This window comes from Belonocnema kinseyi, chromosome 8, assembly GCF_010883055.1.
Source record: "Belonocnema kinseyi isolate 2016_QV_RU_SX_M_011 chromosome 8, B_treatae_v1, whole genome shotgun sequence".
Lineage (NCBI taxonomy): Eukaryota > Metazoa > Arthropoda > Insecta > Hymenoptera > Cynipidae > Belonocnema > Belonocnema kinseyi.
In genome coordinates, this window is record NC_046664.1 from 38,002,542 (window position 1) to 38,026,606 (window position 24,065).

At 27.1% G+C, this 24,065-nt stretch overlaps 2 protein-coding genes across 2 annotated transcripts in view; one reads left to right on the forward strand and one right to left on the reverse strand.

The window, feature by feature from the left end:
* The window catches only part of LOC117178958 (centrosomal protein of 290 kDa-like), a 56,259-nt gene extending 42,534 nt beyond the window's left edge, over window positions 1-13,725 (reverse strand). Inside the window, exons 1-9 of the mRNA XM_033370546.1 lie at window positions 13,495-13,725; window positions 10,901-10,985; window positions 9,879-9,922; window positions 7,633-7,852; window positions 7,437-7,573; window positions 6,382-6,620; window positions 2,785-2,917; window positions 2,516-2,706; window positions 2,297-2,438 (exon numbers count right to left, since the gene is read on the reverse strand). Coding sequence (XP_033226437.1) covers window positions 2,297-2,438; window positions 2,516-2,706; window positions 2,785-2,917; window positions 6,382-6,620; window positions 7,437-7,573; window positions 7,633-7,852; window positions 9,879-9,922; window positions 10,901-10,985; window positions 13,495-13,674 — 1,371 coding nt within the window. The 5' untranslated portion in view covers window positions 13,675-13,725. The remainder of the gene's footprint in view (window positions 1-2,296; window positions 2,439-2,515; window positions 2,707-2,784; window positions 2,918-6,381; window positions 6,621-7,436; window positions 7,574-7,632; window positions 7,853-9,878; window positions 9,923-10,900; window positions 10,986-13,494) is intronic.
* Window positions 13,726-13,848: 123 nt separating this feature from the next.
* LOC117178244 (intraflagellar transport protein 88 homolog) overlaps window positions 13,849-24,065 on the forward strand; it is a 34,738-nt gene continuing 24,521 nt past the window's right edge. Inside the window, exons 1-5 of the mRNA XM_033369583.1 lie at window positions 13,849-14,103; window positions 22,388-22,758; window positions 22,873-22,923; window positions 23,067-23,236; window positions 23,625-23,820. Coding sequence (XP_033225474.1) covers window positions 22,618-22,758; window positions 22,873-22,923; window positions 23,067-23,236; window positions 23,625-23,820 — 558 coding nt within the window. The 5' untranslated portion in view covers window positions 13,849-14,103; window positions 22,388-22,617. The remainder of the gene's footprint in view (window positions 14,104-22,387; window positions 22,759-22,872; window positions 22,924-23,066; window positions 23,237-23,624; window positions 23,821-24,065) is intronic.

Below are 24,065 nucleotides of genomic sequence, written 5' to 3' on the forward strand. Positions count from 1 at the left end.
AAAAAAAATAAATATAAAAATAAATTTAAATTTTCGAAAATGAAGAATATTCAATTGTACATCTTTAAAATCAAACTTAAAAAGAGTAAAAAATTACATAAGAATATCTTTAAAATACAAATCTTGAAAATTGAATAATTTTCAATTCTATATTTTTAATTGTCCTGAATTTTTAAATGTAACTCGTCAAAATTGTCAAAATTTAAATAGTTTATCTTTAAAATTGAACAGTTTTGATTTTTAACTTTTACAATTGAAAATTATGAACCTTTTAAGTTTTACAGTTGAAAATTCTATACAACTGATGATTCACATTTGAAATTTTATCAACATTGTCTTTATTTTTGATCCTCAACAAAATCAAAAGTTAAAAATTTTGATTTATACATCTTAAAAATGAAAAATCTACCATTATTAATCTTGAAAATTGAAAAATTTCCCATTTAAAATTGTCAAAATTGAATTATATATTAATAAAAAACGTTCAACATTATATCACTTTAGACTATGAACGTTACCAATTAATGAAATTTTAATTAAAGTAAATCTTCAAAATAAAAGAATCTTGAAAATTGAACTACTGAAAAAAATGTTTAATTACATACGGGCACCTTTAAAATATAAATTCTGAAAATGGAATAATTTTAAATTGTATATTTTCTAAATTCCAGAATTTTTAATTGTAACTTGATGCAAACTCGATGATAATAAAAATAAAAAAGACGAAAGAAAAAAAAAGAAGGAGGTGCGGTTGGCTGCCTACTCATTTTTCTTTCCTCTTTTTTATTTTTGTCTGAAAATTAAATTTTTTTAAATTCTTCAGATTACAATAGGATGTTTTGTTTTTGTTTGTTCGTTGTGGTCCCCATATTGGACGTTAAATGGGATTTTTAATTTGGATTTTAATCTAATTTAAATTTCTTATATTTTAATTATAACTCTTCAAAATTTAAATTGTTTATCTTTAAAATTTAACAGTTTTGATTTTGAAAATTATGTAACTTTAAAGTTTTACAATTGACAATTATATAAATCTGATGATTCACATTTGAATTTTTTAAACATGGTCTTGAATTTTGATCTACATTTTTAAAATTGAACTCTACATTTTAAAAAAAAAGTTTACAAAATTTTAAACTTTCTCCTTTTTATTTTCGTCAAAGTAAGGATGAATCATTTTAATTTTCTGTTTTTCTTTTTTAGGGAGAAAGGAGGGGAGAGAAGTGTTCCTTTTTTTTAGATTCCAATGGGAACATTTTGTGGTGGTTGTTCAAATTTTGGTCGTTAGATTCTTGATTTTATTTTCAGGAATTCTTTTCATCAATTGCAAATTGCTAAAATTGAACAATTTCCAATTTTAAATCTTGAAAATTGATCTACTGAAAAAAACCTTTAAAATTACCTGCGGGTACCTTTAAAATGTAAATCTTGAAAATGGAATAATTTAAAATTATATATTATTTCTATATTTCTATTTATTTAAATTAAAAAAAGTTAAAATTGTACATTATGCAACTTTCACGTTTTTCGAATAAAATCTCTACAATCTGGTGATATACATTTGATTTTTTTTTGTGAAGATTTGCAAATGAAAACTCTTGACTTTTGAGCTTCAAATCATCAAAATTTAAGAATTTTGGTCTACACATCTTCTAAATTGTAGAGTTTTCCATTTTAATCATCGAAATTAAGCTATTATAATAATTTTAAACATTAAAAATTGACGAATCTTCAATTCAAAAATTTCAAGATAGGCATATTTTAAAAAGGTGTTCAAAATTTCATTATTATAAATGATAAGCATTTAGAATCAAACAAATTAATGAATTTTTAATTGTGAACATCTTCATAATGGATCATTGTCAAAAATGAAAAAAATAAAATAATAAGAAAGACTCAAAGTTCCAGAATCACTTAGAAAAATGTTTGTTTTAAATTGAAGAAAACGTTTCTTAAATTTAAGTATATATTTTAATTATTTTTATATTCCTGCAGATTATTTTAATGCTAGAATCCTGCTCTCGCGTGTAGAATTTTTTCTACGCATTATTTTGGTAAATAGTGCTGTACACTATAATAAATTTATATTTTTAACGACAAAAAATTAGAAAACTGAAATTATTTACTGACCGTTTTAGTTACTTTTATTTCTAGAGGACTCATTTGTTAAAAATATAACGTAACAGTAACTTATGTAAGGCTCCACACAGAAGAATTTAAAATCAGTGAATATCTCATTATGGCATCGAATTTGGGTTTTCAGTCGTAGAAATAATTTCTTTTTATCAAAACTTACATCTGATTTAAGATCCATGTTTTCTTCCTTCAATACTTTATTAATGTATTCCAGCTCAATTATTTTCTTTTGTTCTTCTTGCCGCTTTTGGATAATATGACCTACTGAAATTTCATCTTCATCAGACATTCCAAGTTTTTCTCTGAAATTGTAAAATTCGTGAAATTATTTCAAGCTTATTTGATTACTTTGCAAGAAACATTTTATTTAAGAATTTACCGCAGAGCAGTTATCTGGAATTCCTGATGTGAGTTTAACGCTTCCAATTTGTTAATAACGTTCACAAGGTCTTTGATGTATTCATTTTTATGATTTAATTGATCTTTCACCTCTTTCAACTCGCGAAGAGTGTCAGTTAAACCTTGATCGTGATCTTCGTATTTCCGAAGTGTAACAAGAGCCTCACATAACTTTAATCAAAAATCCATACAATTAAAAACGAAGGACACAAGATAATTTTGAATTTTCCTAAAATCTAAATATCTTACTTCTTTGCTCTTAACTCGCGCATCATTCTCTGCAGTCTCTAATAATTCCTGAAGCTTATTCATTTTTTCATTTGCTGCATTATATTTTCTCAACCAGTCTCGCTGCTCTTTTTTTCTTCTACTCCCTTCCGTTCTGCAAATTTTAAAATGAGATCAAAAAATAATTTTTTTTCTATTTTATATATTTCAAAGTGGCCAAAAACATCATTTTCAAAATTTCCTGATTTTTCTCTTGCAAATTTTTCATTTTCCATGACCATTATTAATCAAAGACAGGTATTTTGATCTTGTTATATTACAAAACTCGACTTCCGCGAAAGATCAATTTTTTATCCAAAAAGGCGAATTTTCAACAAAAAAGTTGAATATTCGAAAAAAAAATAACTATTTAACAAAATAGCTAAATTTTTAATACAATAATTAAATCTTCAACAAAATAATTTAATATTTAACAAAATAGTTTATTTCTTCATAGAAGAATATTAACCTTCAACCAAACACTTGCATTTGTTTTCGAAATAAGATTAAATTCCTAATAAAATAATTTGTAACCAACAAAGATTTCAGTTGAATTGTCAAAATCAAAATAATAAAGTTCCACAAAAAATTAATTTTCAAACCCAAATAGTTTAATTTTCAATCCAAAAAGACGAATTTTCAGCAAAACAGTTGAATGGGATGACTATTTAACAAAATAGTTAAATTTTCAATAAAATAATGAAATCTTCAACAAAATAGTTGAAATCTCAATCAAAAAAAGATTAAACTTCAACCAAACAGTTGTAGTTTTTTCGAAATAAGATTAAATTGATAATAAAATAATTTGTAACCCAGAAATATTGCAGTGAAATTTTCGAAATCAAAATATGTATAAATTTTCAACAAAAACTTAATTTTCTACCCAAATAGTTGAATTTTTAAACCAAAAAGACGATTTTTCAACAAAAAGGATGGCTATTTAACAAAATAGTTACATTTTCAATAAAATTATTAAATCTTCAACAAAATTTACATTAAATATGTTAAATTTTCAACCAAATAATACATTTTTAACTGAAAATATCGATAGGAAGAAGAAACTGCAAAAAAAGAGAAATGGAAATAGAAATATAAGGTAATTATTATTCTTAATAAAATAGTTTGTAATGAAGAAAGACGATTTTTCAACAAAACAGTTGAATTCTCAATAAAAAAGTTAAATATTTAACGAAATAGTTAATTTGTCAATAAAACAATTAAATCTTCCAAAAAATAGTTGAATTCTCAATCAAAGAAGGTTGACCTTCAACCAAACAGTTGCATTTTTATAAAAAAAAATGATTAATTATATCATTTGTAACCAAGAAAGATTCCATTTTAATTTTCCAAATAAAAATATGAATTTCCTACAAAAAGTTAATTTTCTACTCAAATAGTGAAATTTTCAATCCAAAAAGTCAATAAAAAAGTTGAATATTCAGCAACAAAAATGACTATTTAAGAAAAAAGTTAAATTTTCAAATGAAATAATTAAATCTCCCATAAAATAATTAAATATTTAACAAAATAGTTTATCTCTTTATCGAAGAAGATTAACCTTCAACCAAACAATTGCATTTTTTTCGAAATAGGATTAAATTCTTAATAAAATAATTTGTAACCCAGAAAGATTTCAGTTGAATTTTCGAAATCAAAATATGAATTTTTCACGAAAAGTTAATTTTCTACCGATATAGTTTCATTTTCACACTAAAAAAACGATTTTTCAACAATAGTTGAATTTTCAAAAAAAAAAGGATGACTTTTTAACAAAATAGTTAAATTTTCAATACAATTATTAAATCTTCAACAAAATAGATGAAATCTCAATCAAAGAAGTTTAACCTTCAACCAAACAGTTGCATTTTTTCAAAATAAAATAAAATTTTGAATAAAATCATTTGTAGCCAAGAAAGATTTCAGTGAAATTTTCGAAATCAAAATATGAATTTTCAACGAAAAGTTAATTTTCTACCCAAATATTTGATTTTTTAACCCCAAAAGACGATTATTCAACATAACAGTTGAATTCTCAATAAAAAAGGAGGAGTCTTTAACAAAATAGTTACATTTTCAATAAAATAATTAAATTTTCAAACAAATTTACATTAAATATATTGAATTTTCAACCAAATAATACATTTCTAACTCAAAATATAATCGACAGGAAGAAGCAACTGCAAAAAAAAAGAAATGGAATAGAAATAAAAGGAAATTATTATTCTTAATAAAATAATTTGTGACCAAGAAATATTTCAGTAAAATTTTCAAAATATGAATTTTCAACGAAAATTCAATTTGCTACCCAAATAGTTGAATTTTTAACCCAAAAAAGGCGATTTTTCATCAAAAACGTAAAATTCCCAATCAAGAAAGATAATTATTTAACAAAATAGTAAATTTCTCAATAATAATTAAATCTTCCAAAAAATATTTGAATTCTCAATCAAAGAAGGTTTACCTTCAACCAAACAGTTACATTTTAATACAATTTAAATAAAATTCTTAATTATATAATCTGTAATCAAGAAAGATTCCAGTTCAATTTTCAAAATTAAAATATGTATGAATTTTGAACGAAAAGTTAATTTTCTACCCCAATATTTGAATTTTCAACCGAAAAAGACGATTATTCAACATAGCAGTTGAATTCTTAATCAAAAAGCATGAGTATTTAACAAAATAGTTACATTTTCAATCAAATAATTAAATTTTCAACCAAATTTATATGAAATATATTGAATTTTCAACCAAATAATACATTTTTAACTGAAAATAAAATCGACAGGAAGAAGCAACTTAAAAAAAAGAAGAAATGGAAACAGAAATACAAAGCAATTATTATTTTTAATAAAATAATTTGTAACGATGAAAAATTTCAGTGAAATTTTTGAAATTAAAATATGAATTTTCCACGCAAAGTTAATTTTCACATCAGATTCAATTCCTTATAAAATCATTTGTAACCCAGAAAGATTTCAGTTGAATTTTCAAAATCAAAATACAAATTTTTCACGAAAAGTTAATTTACTACCCATATAGTTGCATTTTCGCACCAAAAAAAACGATTTTCAAACAAAACAGTTGAATTTCCAAACGAAAAGGATGACTAATAACAAAACAGTTACGATTTCAATAAAATAATTAAATATTCAACAAAATTTATATTAAATATGTTGAATTTTCAACCAAATAATACAATTTTCAAATAAAAATAAAATCCTCAGGAAGAAGCAACTTAAAAAAATGGAAAAAGAAATAGAAGACAAATAAATTACTAACAAAATAATTATATCAAGGTGGCCGCAAAACTTCATTTTCAAAATTACGACTTTTCCCTGAGCATTAATATTCAAAGGACGGAATCTTAATCTTATCATATTTTTCACATATAATCTGTTATAAACGGAATAAAAGAATATCAAATTTATTATCCCTGACCTTTACAAGATTTTTGTCAAAATCCTTGAATTTTCCCTGACAAATAAAAGGCCCTGACATTTCCCAGATTTTTGTATTTTCCCTGACCTATGGCAAGCCTGTTGTTTGGAATTTTAAGTAAAAGTTCATGAAACTTACAATTTAACATCCGTTTTCAGTTTCTCTATGACGGAGCAACCTTCGTTAATTTCGGCAACAGCTTCTGAGAGTTTACTTTGTAATTCAGATATGATTTTATCTCGATGATCGATCTCTTCGTTCAAGCTTACAATTTGGGGTGAGTTTTGCCCTTTGAATGATGTCGAAGGCTGCAGTAATGTCTGTGATAAGTTTTCTTTCAGTTGTATAATTTCGGTATCTTTTTCATCTAAAATACTCTGTAAAATGAAATTATTTTTTAAATTTCAGTAAAGACCCGTTTATTGTAGGACCAATTTATCGCAGGACTCGTCTATTTCCAGATTCGGGACCCGTTTATCGCGTAAACCAATAGCTGAAAAGGCGGGACTGGGTTGATTTTAAACTGAAAACAGTGGTGTCAGAACGCGGCTAACTCTAGCATGCGCAGTACGCTGGGGGCGGCACCTATTTTAGTAGCCAATGAAAAGTTAGCAAGAACTTTTACATGCGGAAATGTGCACTTTGTTATTTTTCAGGAGAAATAAAATAAGGAAAATAAAATGATGATGCTTGACAAAAGCAAAATATTTTATATAACCGATATGCAAGAGTACTTTTTACTAATAATAAATATTTAACGATAATTTGACTATTGTAAATTCGACACGGCGAGTAGATTGTTTTTTGTTTTAGCAGACAACACACCACATATTTTAGCGGTATAATTATCTGTCAGAGATCTCTTTCGTGATTACTATCAAAATGTAATGTATTAATTATTGTTTATAATAGTGTTCAGCCGCGAAAAATTAATTTCAATTTGAATTCTGCTGAAAAATAATAAAGTGCTTCTATCAGCATTTAAAAGTTACCGTCAACTTCCCATTGGCTACGCGCTAGTCAGCGGACCAATCAGCTGTTCTCACTGAAAGGCGCCTGCCTTCCAATGAAGTGGTGGGAGCCAGTGAAATGTCTCCTTATTCTGCGATAAACGGGACCCATTCATTTCAGAGGCCTTGCAATAAACGGGTCTTTACTGTATAGTTTTAAAAATCTCTGATATAGATACTTACTTTCCACTCCACAATTCTGGCATCAATAGCTGCACCAAAATCGTCAATAAGTTTATCCCTATCTACTTGTTGAGCAGCCAATTCCTCAATTTGCGTTAAAAGTGCACTATTTTCTTGTTCCAATTGCTCTGATTTCTCTACAAATAATTTTTATTTATTGCGCATTATTATTGTTTAGATTTTTAGACTGACTTACCTTTATAAATATTAACATTATCACGAAGATTCTCTACTTCGTCAGACATTTCATTCATTTTCTCTGTAGCATCTTCCATTTCATCTTTTAATAATGTTAAATTGTTTTTTAGTACTGTATTTTCTTGCTCTAAGCCCTCAAGTTCTTGCATGAGTGTTTCTATTTTACTGTTTTTCTCACGTATCATTTCTTGAACACTTTCTTCGTATCCAGAGTCACGCTAATTGTAAGTATAAATATGTTTACTTGAAATATTTATTAAAAATTTAATAAATTGTACAATGTCAGGATAGCCGTTTTAATCGAGGAACAAATTCCCGATCTTTCCCCGGTGCACAAATATGTTTCACGAGCATTAAAATTAAAAAATTGAACTTCTTGAAATAATTTTTCGCATTTAAAATAATTAAAACTGAACTGTAAAAGTAAAGCGCTCAAAGTGGAACTCTTGAATTTTTAACTTTTAAATTGGAAGCTTAAAAAATTGTTTATTATAACGCGCAATAATTTCCACGTATAAAATGAAAGCTTTAAAAATTTCCAATTAGACATTTTTTTAACTAAATACTATTTAACTAGCAAAATTTTAAACTATCAAAGGATTTATTAACTTTTATCTGAATGTTATAAATAACAAATTTGCCTCCCGTCGACTCAAAAAATGTTTAAAAGCAAAAATTGGCCTCTTTAAATTTATAATAACAATTAATCACCAAAATGTCCACCTTAAAATATTTAAAGTTTTGAAACAAAATAATTGACTCCCTTCTCATTTGATAATAATCTGAAACAATAAATTTCCTCCCTTCCAAATGAATAAAAATGTTATAAAAAACTTTCTTCTAATTATTGAAAACCGAAATTTCCTCCTTTCCAGCTCGATATAAATTATAAAAATAAAAAATGTCCCTCTGTGAAATTATGAAAAATTAAAAAAGCTCCCACTCTCTTCAGCCTGATGAAAATGCTTTTATAAAAATGGCCTCTTCAATTTGTGAAAAAACCAAAAACCAAAAGTGGCTCCCTCCTAAAAATCAATAAAAAATTTCTGTATTTCAATTAAGAAAAATTGGAAAAAATTATTTAACCAAAATTCTATGTATTCCACCCAAAACTTCGAACTTAAAATATTTAAAGTTTGAAACCAAAATAATGTCTTCCCTTCTATTTCGAAAGAAGTCTTAAAAACTATAAAATGTCCCTCTTGAAATTCAGAAAAAATTGAAATTCCAAATTCTATCCCTTCCAACTCAATAAAAAGTTGAAAATAAAAAAGCTCCCTCTTTGAATTCGGAAAAAAATTGTTCCCTCAAACTCAATACAAATATTCAAAACAAAAAAATGGCGTTTTCCAGTTCAGAAAAAAATTTTTAAAATTCCACCTCTCAAGGAAAATGTTAAAAATAGAAAATTTTCACAACTTCACCTCAATAAATATACAAGAAAAAAAGTTCCTCTTCCAATTCAGAAAAAAAATTAAGTACCAAAATTTATTTCCTTTTTAAAAATTAGAATGGTGAAATTCACACGTTTTTATACATAAATCCTTTAAGGTTGAATTATTTTAATTTTCAGTCGTTTTAAACTAATAATGACTGAATTGTTAATTAATTAATTGTTTTTAATTTTCAATAGATTCAGAATCGTTTTGAAAAATCAACTACTGTTCATTTTTCAATACTCGAACTACATTTCAATTTTAGAAACCGTTAATTTATTGATATTTACAGTTGAGCAACTTGAAAAGTTTCTTATTATTAATTTTCAATTTCACTCCCTTTTAATTTGTCATTGTTTCAGTCTCCAAAACTGCGTTTTATAATTCTTTAAATTGACAATGTACGATTAAAAGGGAAGACCTAGGGTGAACATTTTTTTCAAGTAAAGTTTTTTAGAATTACCGTAATATTTATAAACTGTAAATTAATTTGTTTAAAAAAGGAATATGTTTAGACTGAAATTATATTTAAATAAAATTTTTAATTGAATAAAACCAATAAACTACAAATCTACTAATTTTAATTATTTTAAAATTGAAAATAGTTTATACAATTTCTATCGGAAGTTTTTGGGATACTTGAACTACAGTTGAGTTTTTAAAATCGTGAATTAATTTATATTTATAGTGATTGGATAAATTTTCCTTTACAAAAATTACTTATTTCTTAGTTTTATAGTCCAGTGGCTACCCTGAATACTTAATTTACAAAAAGGAAGTTTTATGTGTAAAGTTTGCAACTTATTACCTGCGAATCAATTCCACTTTCATCCATAACTTCCGATTTCCTCCCTAATTAACATAATTGATAATACGTATTATTATTAAATACAAAATCATTTTTCGATGGATAATTTATTTTAATAGAAACTAACTTATACTAATAACTAATAGAGTCGACACGGGTAAGTCCGATACAAAATTCAAAAAGTTATACTTGGATTAATGATATTTCAAATATTTTACGAGATCCTTGTTTTAATTTTCGCCAAAATTATATTGCTATTTTTTGTTTTTCTTGGAATCAATATTTTATATGGTTTTAACTTCGTTTCTGTTAATAACACATCCACTGATTCTTAAGTTATATCTTTGCTTTAAATTTGTTTAAAGTTAGAATAAAAGTAAAAAATAAATATTTGAGTATTTTCATGTAGGTTCCAGGGATATTTTTAAAAAATACTTATTTCAAAATTACATTATTCCCAAATCGATTCTAAAATCATTTTTTGTATAAATCTATGTTTTTTAAAAATTTCTTTAAAAATTATTATCTACTTACATTTATCATTTTTATTGCAAAATTAATGTTCATTAAACTCTTTAACTAACCTCGAACTATTTGCAGATTCTTGCATTTTAAAATAAAAAAAGAAAAACCAAAATAAGTTATCACACTTACACTGGGTTCGATTTTTAAATACCCTTTCATATTTTTTAACATAAAAAAAATGAAAAAATCTGATATTTAAAATTCAAAACCAAAAAAATAACGAATCACAGCCATCTTTTTTCCACACAAAATTAGAAATATAATCTTAATATTATAAGAACAAAAAAATTGGTTTATCGTTCCAGATTTTCTCCTTATCACACCAAGCCCGTTATCATACCCATATCGACCTTAATTGTATTAGTAAGAAAGACAAAGTATGTTAATTTCTCGATTTCGGGAATTTAAATCAACATTCAATATTATTGAGAATTCTACAAAATAAGCTAAAAATCACACATTTTTGAAAATAGTTAAACATTTTCAATTCTTATTACCTGACTTTTGTTTAAGAGGAGAAAACGGTTTTGCCTCAAGATTCCTTTCTTTTAATTCATCACATTCTGTTATTAATGTTTCGACCTGGAATAAAATCATATTATTTTAAATAATAATCTCTCTATAGACATGTGTTTCCTGTAATAATAACAAAAAATAAAAAAACGAAAATAAATCTATATCAGGCGAAAACTTCAAAATTTAAATATTTTTGTTATAAAATAGGGATTAATTACATTAAAAAAATATCGTATATGATATATAAATAAGAATAAAAATTAATTATAAATTTAATAACTAGCTATGAATTCAATCTCAGGCGTTTCCTCTTTCTTTGTATTTACAATTTCATGGTGGTCATTAATTGATAAGCACTTCCTTATTATGATTAATTAGCAAATGTATTTATTTCCTGCTTTTTTATTGTATAAAGCAGATTTTTCAAATCATATAAATGGCCATACTTTTCACACTCTTCAATACAATTTAAAACTATTAAAGGTCAATCGATTCGTTTTAAATCAAGGAATCTTTTCCGTTCTTGCATCAATTTTAGAAACAAAAACTAATTTTTCATATATTATAAATGACCAAAACTTAAAATTAAATATAATTTTGAATTGTAAGTTGTCAACATTAAATACTCTTCAATTACGCAGATTTACATTTTCAAATTCTGCAATTTCGAAGAGTTACAATTAGAAATTTTTTAAATTTGAAAATATTAACATTTTTTTATAGTTCAATTTCAAAGCTGATACATCGAAAATTCTTTATTTTACTCAATAGGCAAGCTGAAATTCTTCCATTTTAAAGATTTGCGAATGAAAACTCTATTTTAAAGATGTATAAATCTCAAATTTAGATTATTTTGGTAAAAAAATTCAGCTTTTCAATTATAAATTTTCCAAACTGAAGAAATTTCCAGATTTTTCAATTGTAAAACCTAGAATAACTATATTTTTTAATTGTAAATTGGCAACATTAAAGACTCCAACTGTACAGATTTAGGTGTTAAAATTCTACAATTTAAAAAATTTGAAATTTAAAAATATACAACATTTTTTCTTTTAAAAGTTTAATTCAAAAAATGTTTAATTGAAAATTCTGTAATTTTGTCAATGAGTAATGTAAAATTCTTGCATTTTGAAGATTTACGATTGAAAACTCTTTTATTTTAAAAATACATAAAATAATAAGAGAAACTTTGAATTGTAAACTGTGAAAATATAAATCAATAATAATAATAACCATGAAAATTAAATTTAAAATTAATTTAAGATTTACATTTTAGAGTTTTTAAATGTTGAAGAGTTACAATAGAAAATTCTGGAAATTTAAAAATATAGAATGGTAAACTATTCAGTTTACAAAAATAATATTTTAAAGATATGCAATTCAGAACTTTTTTTAAATTCCAATTCTAAATATTTTCAATTGAAAATTCTTCAATTTTTACGCCTTGCAATTTACAATTCTTCAATTTTGAACATTTACGATTGAAAACTATTTCATTTTAAAAATGCACAAAAGAACAGAAGCTTTGAATTGTAAATTGTGAAAGTAAAAATAAATAATAATAATAACAATGAAAATTAAATTAAAATTGTTTTAAGAATTACATTTTAGAGTTTTGAAATTTTGAAGAGTTACAATAGAAAATTATTGAAACTTTAAAATTTAGAATGATAAACTATTCACTTTACAAGAATAATATTTTAAAGATATGCAATTCAGTACATTTTTTTTTCATTCAAATTTTAAAGATTTTCAATTGAAAATTCTTCAATTTTAAACAATTACGATTGAAAACTCTTTCATTTTAAAAATGCATAAAATAATAACAGAAACTTTGAATTGTAAATTGTGAAAATGAAAATAAATAATAATAACAATGAAAATTAAATTAAAATTGTTTTAAGATGTACATTTCAAATTTTCGAAATTTTGAAGAATCACAATAGAAAATTATTGAAATTTTAAAATATAGAATGATAAACTATTCAGTTTACAAAGAATAACATTCTAAAGATATGTAAATCAGAATAAAAAATTTTAAATTCAAATTTTAAAGATTTTCAATTGAAAATTCTTCAATTTTGAACATTTACGATTGAAAACTCTTTAATTTTAAAGATATATAAAATAATACAAATTCCAAAAGTTGTATGTTTTTGGAAATCTAAAGTCGTGTTTTTATTCTTAAATATTCCAAATTGAACAAACTTCCTACGTGAAGCATCAAAATTAAGGAATTTTTAATTCGAAAGCTGAAAACTGTCACCATATTTACTTGTGAGTGGTAAAAATGGAAAGATCGTGAAATTGAAAAATGAATGAAATAGTAAAATTTAAGTGATTTTGGAAATAAAAAGTCATATTTTAAATTCGACATCATCAATATCAATGTTTAAAATTAAATGTAAATTATTGTTATAATTTGTACTTTACTTCGATCGAATTGTAGAAGAACCAAAATTGTCCATTTTTGTATACGATCTTTTAAAATGTTTACAGTGAGAATTAATGCAAATTATAATCTTCTTATATAAACAGAAATGTACAGAATCCATATAAAAATAAAAGTATTTACCTGATTATCCCTATATTGTAATATTTCCTGTGAAATCTTGAATAAGGCTTTGAGGTTATGTATGTTACTAACTTCCTCTATATCGCATTCTGCCACCATAGGATAAAAATCTTCGATTTCTTCGTCTTTGAGAGACACCGGATTTATGGATAACACACGATTCCAATCTATTTCGACCATTTTTCCGGTAAATACTGATCTCAACTTGCATTTATCAAAACTTAACCTTTCACGTTTAGCAGGCTGATGACAGATGTGATGCTACATTACGCCACGTAACCGTTGCCATGGTGACTGGCGACACAATAAAGTTTCTGCACACATGCATCCACACACTTGTGCTCACACTTTGCAGTTCATTCATAAAAATTCAATTTGACGTTTTGAGTTCTCAAGAAACACAATCAAAAATTGAATTTCTCCTCAAGTTTAGTATATTATATTAATAGTAATAAATATTATTATTATATCATATAAGTTTGTGAAATTATATAAGGAAAATGCATCCAATAAAGAAATAAAAAGTTTTTCTAGAAGTTATTTTTTATTCTTCGAGGGGTTGTTTTGTGTTACAGACCGAAGATAAAGTTCAGTACCCAGCATTTATTGGTGAGTCACGTAATCGAAAAATAATATCTAAAAATTCAAATATGTACTAGAACTTCTGATGCAATGGGTATTATATTTTTGGGAAAAAATGTTTAAACCACATTTTGTTGGTGGGTTTATTTAGAAATGTATTTTTTAGTCCAAGATAGAAAATTAACTTTCTTAATTAAAAAATCGTCTTTTGGATTGAATGTTGATTACTTTTGTTGAAAATTAATGTTGATGTTTCAGAATTTATTTTCTTAACTCAAAATGTCACTATTCCCTTTTTGGTTGAAAATTGATATTTTAAATTGAATATTTATATTTTCTATTTGAAAATTGATCTTTTATCAAAAATTAATCTTCTTGGGGCTTTCGATTAAAAATCAACTGCATGGTAAAAAGTTAAAATACTTTTTAAAAAGTGTATCCGTTTTTATTGAAAGTCCGTCATTTTAGTTAAACATTCAGATTTTAGGGTCGAACAATAAAACGTTTTGCAGAAAATCCGTCTTTTTGGCTGGAAAATTCAACAATCGAGTAGAAAATTAAACTATTTCGTTGAAAATTAACCTTTTTGTTGAATAGACAACTTGTTTTTTAAAATTTAAACAAATTTAATTAAATTATTGAAATTCCTTTTTTTTAATTTAACTATTGCGTTGAAACTCAATTTTTTGTCTAAAAATTTAACTATCCCATTTTCAGTTGAATATTTATATTTTTCAGTTGAAAATGCAACTTTTTTATCAGAGAGTCATCTGTTTTTGTAAAAAATCCAACTACTTGTTTTATGAAATTCATTTTTTTAAAGATTCTTCTCATTGATTGAGAATTCACCTACTCCAATTTTAGAAAATTACCCTTCTTGCTTAAATAACCTTTCGTTCAAAATTAATGATTGTTTTTCATTGTTTTGAGAATTTATTTTTTGAACTAAAAGTGTAACCACCACTTGCTTTAAAGTTAATTTTGTTTGTATGTTGAAAATTTCAATATTTTGTTGAAAAGTTAATTATTAAAAAAATACAACTATTTTGTTAACAAGTCATCTTTTTTATCAACATTTGAACTAATTGGTTTACAATTATGAGAAAGTCAGTTTTTTGTTTAAAAATGGAAGTAGTAAGAGCAACAATCCTTTGCGCCCCCTCAATTGTTGGCATCCTTTTCTATTTTCTTAGATAATATATTTTTGAGCATGTTTTACCTCAATTAATTTAATTATACCTATCATTTTTACATGTAATGCATATATTAATTATCCAGTGCAATCAACTATTCATCGAAAATAAACAAAATTCAGTTCGGTTTTCGGCATGCCAATAATTGGGCTAATGTGTCGAAAATTGGTGCTCTTACCTGTTGTTTTGAAATTCAATTTTGTAACTAAAAATGTAACTACCCAGTGGGTAAAAAAATTAAGGATGTCCTGAAGACGTCTTTGGGACATCCCTAAGACGTCTTTTATACCATGTATTTTGTTCATCCTAGGAATGCTCTTAAAACTTCTAATGTCAGTACAAAAGATGTCCCAAGAACGTCCATGTCTTTAAGACGTCTTCAAGTCATCTTTAGGACATTGGACGTCTTAGAGACGTTGATTAGCCTGACATAGGACGTCCAAGGAACGTCCCAAGGACGTGCTTGGGATTTTCATAGTTTTGTACTCACTGGATATTCCATTTTGAGTTGAATATTTATATTTTGTAGTTAAAAATGCAACTTATTTATTACAAGATCATCCTTTTTCGTCAAAAATTGAACCGCCGTATCGTGTAAGGGAGTATAAAATTATTTTTGAGCTTTTTGTTGGCCCCTGACCCATTTTTTTTGAAAAATTAAAATTTTAAGTTCTGAAACCTATATCCTTATAGGAAATTCAATTGCGCATCTTTTTTTCCTCTTGTAAAAAGTTGTCACTTTTGTAGTTTCCAAAATAAATGCAAAAAGCATGGTTTTTGAGAAACGACGATTTTCAGTGTTTTTTTTCAATTTATCTCGTTCTAAATCCGAGAGTTTTCAATATTTTCACTTCAAACTTAAAACAATAATTTATTGGACTATTATAAAACTATTAGTGATATCAAAATTAATATTTATTTGTATAAAAAAAGTTAATAATTTTTTTCTTAATAGTTTCATAAATATCGTTTGAATATTTTGAATCGCCAAGTCTATCGACGTAATTTTAAGCTAGAACACACTTCCAGCGGATGAAATGATCATAAGGGTCCAAATAAGTTTTTTTATAAAATTTTACGTCAATTGGACCATCTTCTGAAAAACTAAGATGTTTTAATGGTTTTGCTCGACACGCTGCGCGGACAAAAATGTAGAATTCAGCGGCGTTTCTGAGAAAGGCGAGCCGCAGTAATTCTTTCCTGAAGGTCTGCACACAAAAACTTATATTTTTCATCATAAGTTCTTTAATTAAAATAATTAAAAAATGGTAACTTTATGCATTTGAATACCAAAAAAATATTTATAATAAATATGTTTATTTTATTTTAACAAAATATTGCGTCGAAAAATAGAATGAATCACATAAGAGTAAGAATAGTTACATAGCAGTAAGAATGAACTTTTCCACTTAATTTTAATCTTCATCAGAAGATGCGTCGTCGGATGAATACTGAATAATAACTTGGCTATCTTTCTTCGCAAGAGTTTTTTTAACATTAATTTTTGCGAAATACTCATTGTAGAATATCTTTCCTTCACAATGTAGTTTCTATTTTGTCCTGAAGCCGCGTCTGAAAAAAGGATTATTTTTGAAATCACTAATGGATCAAATTCTTGTTGTATGGAATGATGAAGAAAACTACAAACTGTGTTTGCACCCTTTTTAGCAATTCCTTCGAGATAGAGATATAGTACATGCAACTTTTGCCGCTGTTATGAATGTGAACATTGAAAAGATAAAGCCATAGTAATCTTCGATGAAATTGTTCAGACACGGGTATTTTTGGAAGTGGTAGATTTTGTGCGTAATCAAACTCACAACATAAAGCATTTTTTTCGGATAAAAATTCCTTTTTTAAAGCTAAATATTCCTTTACATTCCTTTTGTGCTCAATAATTTCCGGGGACACTACAAACTTATTCTCACTTTCATAACAATCATTACAGACATCTGTACGAGGTAATTTGAACGTGAAAGGCAAATTCCATTTAAAATATGTATTATAAGTCGTTTGTTCTATTGCAATGTATTCTTCCTGCAAGACTGATTGAGAAAAATCGATGAATGAATCGTATAGCTTCTTTAAATTTAATTCCGAGTTTTTAAAATAGTTGATGGAAGTAGATTCTCTTTTGTAATGTGATTTGCGGTGTGGTAAACTATCACAATGTATTTTAATTAAATTCTTAATATCATTTGTTAGTTTCACAATTTTACTGTCATGTTTTCCCCTGTTATCACTTAAATCCAGTTTTAGTAAAATGTTTCTTTGTATAGTATTTAATCTTTTATATCCTACACTAATCACGTAACTCAGAAACTTTTTACATATCACAATATTTTAATCATCTTTGGGAAACTGATAGGCCCATATTATTAGCCGACGTTTTATAGTATTTTTTACGCTCAACGGATCGCGACATTTCATTAAGGTACTTAGAAAAATATTTTGTTTGTGCGCTAAGCCCCCAAAAATCAGAAAAAAATTTGTCTTGTTCTTTGATCCCTATTTTTTCGTGGCATTTTCCGGTTTTGCAACAGGACTGGACGTGAATAAAAGACTTGGGATCTACTCAATTCCCAGTTCTTGATTCATACTCGTCACCCTAAAAGTAATTGACTGAAAAACATGTATGACTAACATTTACCCCGGAAACAATATTTCTTTTTGAATTTTTTATGTTACAGAAAAATAATAAAATCTCTCTTACTCTGAATCAGTGAGAAGATCGTCACCAAATCAAATCATTAAGGATCTCCAGTAAAAATTCTTACTAATTTGATTTAGTGACCATCATTTCACTGATTCAGATTAAAATAGATTTTTCTTACATTTTTGGAAAACTTTGACTTTTAATTTGTCGAATTTTCGTATAAATTTTTAAATACCTTATTCTTTCTAATTTTTCGAATATTTTCTTTCCATCCTTCCTCGTTTCTTGTTCTTTTTCGGCCTCGAGGTTTTGACAAAACTGGTGCCATTTTGTTGAATAAAATATATTAACCAGATATTAACAATATCAAAATTTCACATTTGAGAAACGATTCTCTTATTTTTAAGACGTTACACTTTCCTTGTGCAAAACTATTATAAGGTATATTCTTCAAGCACTCTTTTAATGCACATAGTTTTTCTTAGAAATTCTACGTTTACGAAATTTCCGCGAAATCATTGAACATTGTAGGTAAAGAAAGAGGAGAAGTATAAACCAAAATTCCGATCACACTGACAATAGGAGTGACCGCGAACAGGAAAAATATGCCAGATTTCAATATTAAGATCTATGCATATTGTTAAAAAGAAAGCAAACAATGTGTAATTTCGATTTTGTCCGCCTGCTGCATCAGAAAAAACTACAATTTTCGTGAAACGTGTTCCATCAAATTCTTTTTCAATTACGTGTTGTATAAAACTGCACACAGTATTCGCTCCCTTTTTCGCACTACCTTCTAAGAAAGGAAACATGTAACTGTTTTTTGAGGTAAATACATGCACGTTAAATAAATATAACCAGTGTAATCTTTTATAAAACTGTTCTAAAACGGGAATTTTTTGCGCGTAATCGAATTCACAGCAAAGTACATTTTCTTCTGAAAGCAGTTCTTTTTTTAAAGCCTGATTTTCCTGAACATTTTTTTTTGTGATTTGCAATTCCATCAGATTGTATAGCTTGTAAGGAACTTAAATAACATTCATTGCAAACATCTGTTCTCGGTAATTTAAATGAAAAGTTAATATAATGGTTGAAGAAATTGCTGTAGGTATTTTCGTGCAAATCTAGTTTACTTCCTGTCGTAGCAGTATAAAATTCTAAAAATTCCTTATACATTTTGTGCAAATTTATTTCCGGTTTGATTATGTAGTTTAGAGATGTCGACTCTCTACTATAGTGAGATTGTTGATGTGGCATGGACAGACAGTGAACTTTTATCAATTCCTTCACATCATCAGTCAATTTGACGCATTGATGTTCATGCTTACCTCTCTTATAATCTAAACTTTCTCTAGCTAAAATCTTTTTCTGAACGCATTCTAACCTTTCTTTCCCTATTTTCAAAATTTTAAACAAAAACTGTTTGCAGACAACAATATTTTTTTGATCAGTTGAGAAATAATATGTCCACAAGATTAGACGCGGAACTGCGGTAGCATTTATTCGCAAAGGGTTCTTGCATTTCATTAACGCACTGAGAAAAATATTTTGCTTGTTATAGTCTCCCAGATTCCAGAATTGGTCATGAAATTTACTCTGCGCATTAACAATTCTTTTAGTCACTTCCTAGGATGAAATTTTTATGTTTTAATATTATTACTGCAGTTTCTTTTTATCTTCAAATTTTCAATAAAATACGCTTTTATCACGATATTTATATAGTAGTTCAAAATGTAGAAAAAAGAGAACCTCATTTTTTTAAGCTGTTATCGAAAGAAAAAAACAACTAAATGTTATACGTACTCTATTTCTGCATGTTTTATTAACATTTCTAGCCCACGCTTTTTCATATTTTGTTCGTTTCCTCCCTATAAAAGAACCTTGGGATTCACTTTCCATTACAGTAATTTGAAAATTAGTTTAGATAATAATTTTATTATTATAAACTATAAATTTAGTTCTCACTAAAGCTAAAACGCGCAATTCGTATACGAAGTGTACACTTCCGTAGTCAGAATAGAAATGATCTATTTTGTTTTTGTAGAAAACTCCAATGTTTTGGCTTCTTTTGGGATTAAGAAGACTGAAGGACGTTTGACGGTCATCTAATGTTTTAATAATCCACCTTTGAGTTCATTGTACCGCCGTATAGGGAAAGACATCCCGACTCAGCATAATACACGCATGAAGATCAGTCGCTCGCTCAACGTTTAGCATTCACAGTTTTTTACCTATTAATTGATTTGAAAAAAGCCTTTGCAGAAAACTTCTTTGTACCTTTCTGAACAACTTCTCCGCAGTAAGTTTTTGTTTGCTCAAACTTTCCTCGATAAACGAAACACTCAAACGTTTTGCGGAACGAAATATGCACTAGCTCTGAAAATAATTTTTTATATTGTTATAAATAAAGTTGAAAATTTTTATCGCTAATTGTCATAACACGGATATTATAAGGAATATTTCCTCTGAATTTTATAAAGAAATTCCAAAAACTGTGGATTTGAGCAAGAGTGGAAGACAAAAATCTAATTGAAAATCGACTTTTTAAAAAACTCATTTTTTTCAATTTGTTAAAAACGAAAAAAGATATGATTTTTTTTGTAAGAAAAAAAAAGATGCGGAATGTAATTATCTACGATAATATATGTTTTAAAATTCAAAATTTCTAATTTGAATTTTCAGCCGTCAGGGGTCAACTCCGCCGCGCTAGAAAAATCTACGTCTTGCTCTTGCATGGGGACACTCAATTACTGCGGCTCGCCTTTTTCAGAAACGCCGCTGAGTCGGAAGTCCTACATTTTGGTCCGCGCGGCGTGTCGAGCAAAACCATTAAAACATCGTAGTTTTTCAGCAGCTGGTCCAATTGACGCAAAATTTTATAAAAAACTTATTTGGACCCTTATGAACATTTAATCCGCTGGAAGTTTGTTCTAGCTTAAAATTACGTCGATAGACTTTGCGATTGAAAATATTCAAACGATATTTATGAAAATATTAAGAAAAAATTATTAACTTTTTTCTATACAAATAAATACTAATTTTAATACCACTAACAGTTTCATAATAGTTCAATAAATTATTGTTTTAAGTTTGAAGTAAAAATATTAAAAACTCTCGGATTTAGAACGAGTTAAATTGGAAAAAACACTGAAAATCGTCGTTTCTCAAAAACCATGCTTTTTGCATTTATTTTGGAAACTACAAAAGTGACAACTTTTTACAAGAAGGAAAAAAGATGCGCAATTGAATTTCCTATAAGGATATAGGTTTCAAAATTTTAAATTTTAATTTTTCAAATAAATGGGTCAGGGGCCAACAAAAAGCTCAAAAATAATTTTATACCCCCTTATACAATGCGGCGGTTCAATTGAACTACTTGATTGAATTACATTGTTGAAAGTTCATGTTGTTGGTCAAAAGTTCATCTCTTTGATTGCAAATTTAACATTTCCATTTTTAGACAATCTAACTCTATTGGTTTAAAAATGTTTCGTTCAAAATTAATGTTTTTGTTTCAGAATTATTTTTTTTCAATAAACATGTAACTATTTTATTTTTGGTTAAAAATTGATATTTTTCGAGTTCGAAATTCTACTTTTATTGAAAATTAATCTTCTCGGTTGAAAAATCATCTTTTTTGGTGAAAAATTAAAATATTCTAGGAACAAAGTTAATTTTTTATTTAAAAATCCGTATATTTGTTTAGATAATTCTTCTTTTTTTCGTTTCAAAATTTAACATCTTTGTTGAAAATTAATATATTTTCACGAAAAATCTCCTTTTCCGGTAGAACATGATCTTCTTCGTGGAAAATTCATCTCATTCTTCGAAAATTTAACTATATTGATCAAAATTTGTTTTTTCCAGTTGATTTGAATTGTTTTTTATTCTAAATTACAATCTTTTTTGTTAAAATATCAACTATCAAATGTTCCAAATGATATCTTTATTGGTTGAAAAATCAACTACTTGGTAGAAATTTGAACTATACTGCGTCAAAGATTCATATTTTTTAGGGTTACAAATTGCTGAACATTGCACTCTTTCGTAGAAAAGTTTTCTTGTTGGCCTGAAAATTCAATTATTTGGATGAAAATTCAACTATTTGATTGAATGATAAACCATTTTTATGAGAATGTAACTACTTTAGAAAGAATATTATGTTTTTCGTTAAAAAATTATATTCTTTAGTTGAAAATTAAAGTGTTTTACAGATAATTCTTCTTTTTAAAATGAAAAATTCAACTATTTGGTTGCAAATTCATGTATATTGTTGAAATTTAGCCTTTTTGATAGGAAATTATTCTTCTTGGTTATGAAAATTGATCCTTTTTGGTTAAAAAAGCAACTGATTGGTTGACAATTAATCTAATTTGGTTCAGTATTCAACAATTTATTGCAATAAATATCGTCTGCAACAGATGTTAAAATTAGGTAATGGCAACTCTTGTGAAATTTTCAGTTCTTGCCATCGGCTCATCTTCGGGTCGTTTCCGGCAAGTCTTCGACTCGCATCTGGCTCGTACAGAAATCTTCACACTCTTGTGAAACTTCCTACTTTCCGCACTAGTAGCACAATATACTTTTTTCTTGACAAATCAATTTTTTTCACTTTTCAGTGGACTTGGAATATTTGTTGAGGGAATTTTACACTTCGGTCTGATCCTTTATGGAAATTTTAAGTCAACGATCATGTCAATCACGCAGACAATGATAAACGAAGATATATATGCTGGATATAATGATTACTCCCCGCTGTACAGCACAAAAGATTTTTACCAAGATGAAGTAATTCAAGAAGCACTTAAAACTAGTCATTCCAAGAGGTCAATTGTAAGTGCAACCATCATTATAATTGTATTTTACATCTATAGTTTTACAATGAAAGTATGAAGAGTAATTTAAAATGGATGTCAGATACTGGGATAACTATTACCTATATTTCAGATGACACCAAAAACACCCGGCACAGCCATGCGGTTTGGTACGGCTTCCGGTGTAAGTAAAATCTAATATTATAAACAGTGATATGACTATTCAATTGTTATGATTAATAACTTAGTTTTTGATGCCTGTATAGAGAAAACAAATATTATTCAAAATGAGAAAGAAATTGAATAAATAAATAATATTTTTGCTAGTTTCACAGAGGAACTACATCCGGGCGGTTAGATACAGGAGGTCCTCGTCCTATGACTGCAGTTCGAGGTGCTGGATACACCAGTAGCAGTCGACAACCTTTCGATCCTCTTAATATGGGAAGTAGTTCCAGAGGACCTGCCCCACCATTAGAATCAGACAAAGAAAATACGTAAGTATTAAAAAATAAATAAGTAAAAGGTAAACAATAAAAATTTTACAAGGAGAGATCCACCCTCACGAATGACCCATTTTAATATAACTCAAATAGGTGAAAGTACATCGAACGTACTTTGTATACATATTTTTTTAAGCCACAAATGGGCAATAGTTTAGCAAATATTAGCCCACTCGCCCTCTCTCTCCTCTCTTCTTATATCCTCTTCTGTCATGTCCTATTCTTTCTGATCCTATCCGCCACCTCATTTCCCTCCCCTCATTTCTCTTCCCCGCTGTACTACCTTCCCTTACCCACTCTTCTTCTTAGAGAAAAAAATTCTACAGACCGCTTTCTTAAATATCTCCAATTAAAAAATCACCCTAATTTCAATGTTTCAAAGGCCGGAAGAGAAAATAAAAACAGCCGAACGACGAATAATGGAATTGATAGAAAGTTCGGCTGAAGCGGCATGTGAGAAGAATATGACTGTTGCTTTGGAAAGAGCGCGAGAGGCTTCTTCTAGAGAACGCGCTCTTATCAGACTGCAGGAACAAGCTGGACTCAGCGACAATCACAACTTAGACTTAACATTTGCGGTAAAACAATAAAACATGAATTAGGGATAGTATTTTACAAAGAGAAAGTTAAGACATTTAAATTTGCTTTATTAAATATATTAATTAAATTCTATTACAAACAGAATCTAATATTTTTGCAACCTTGTAAAGAAGACAGTGGGATCACATCAGTTCAGTACCGAGTTCAATACTTCAAATTTAGTAAAAAGAAGAATTAAAAGCCGAAAAGTGGAATAAATGGAGATATAATTCATTATTACAAA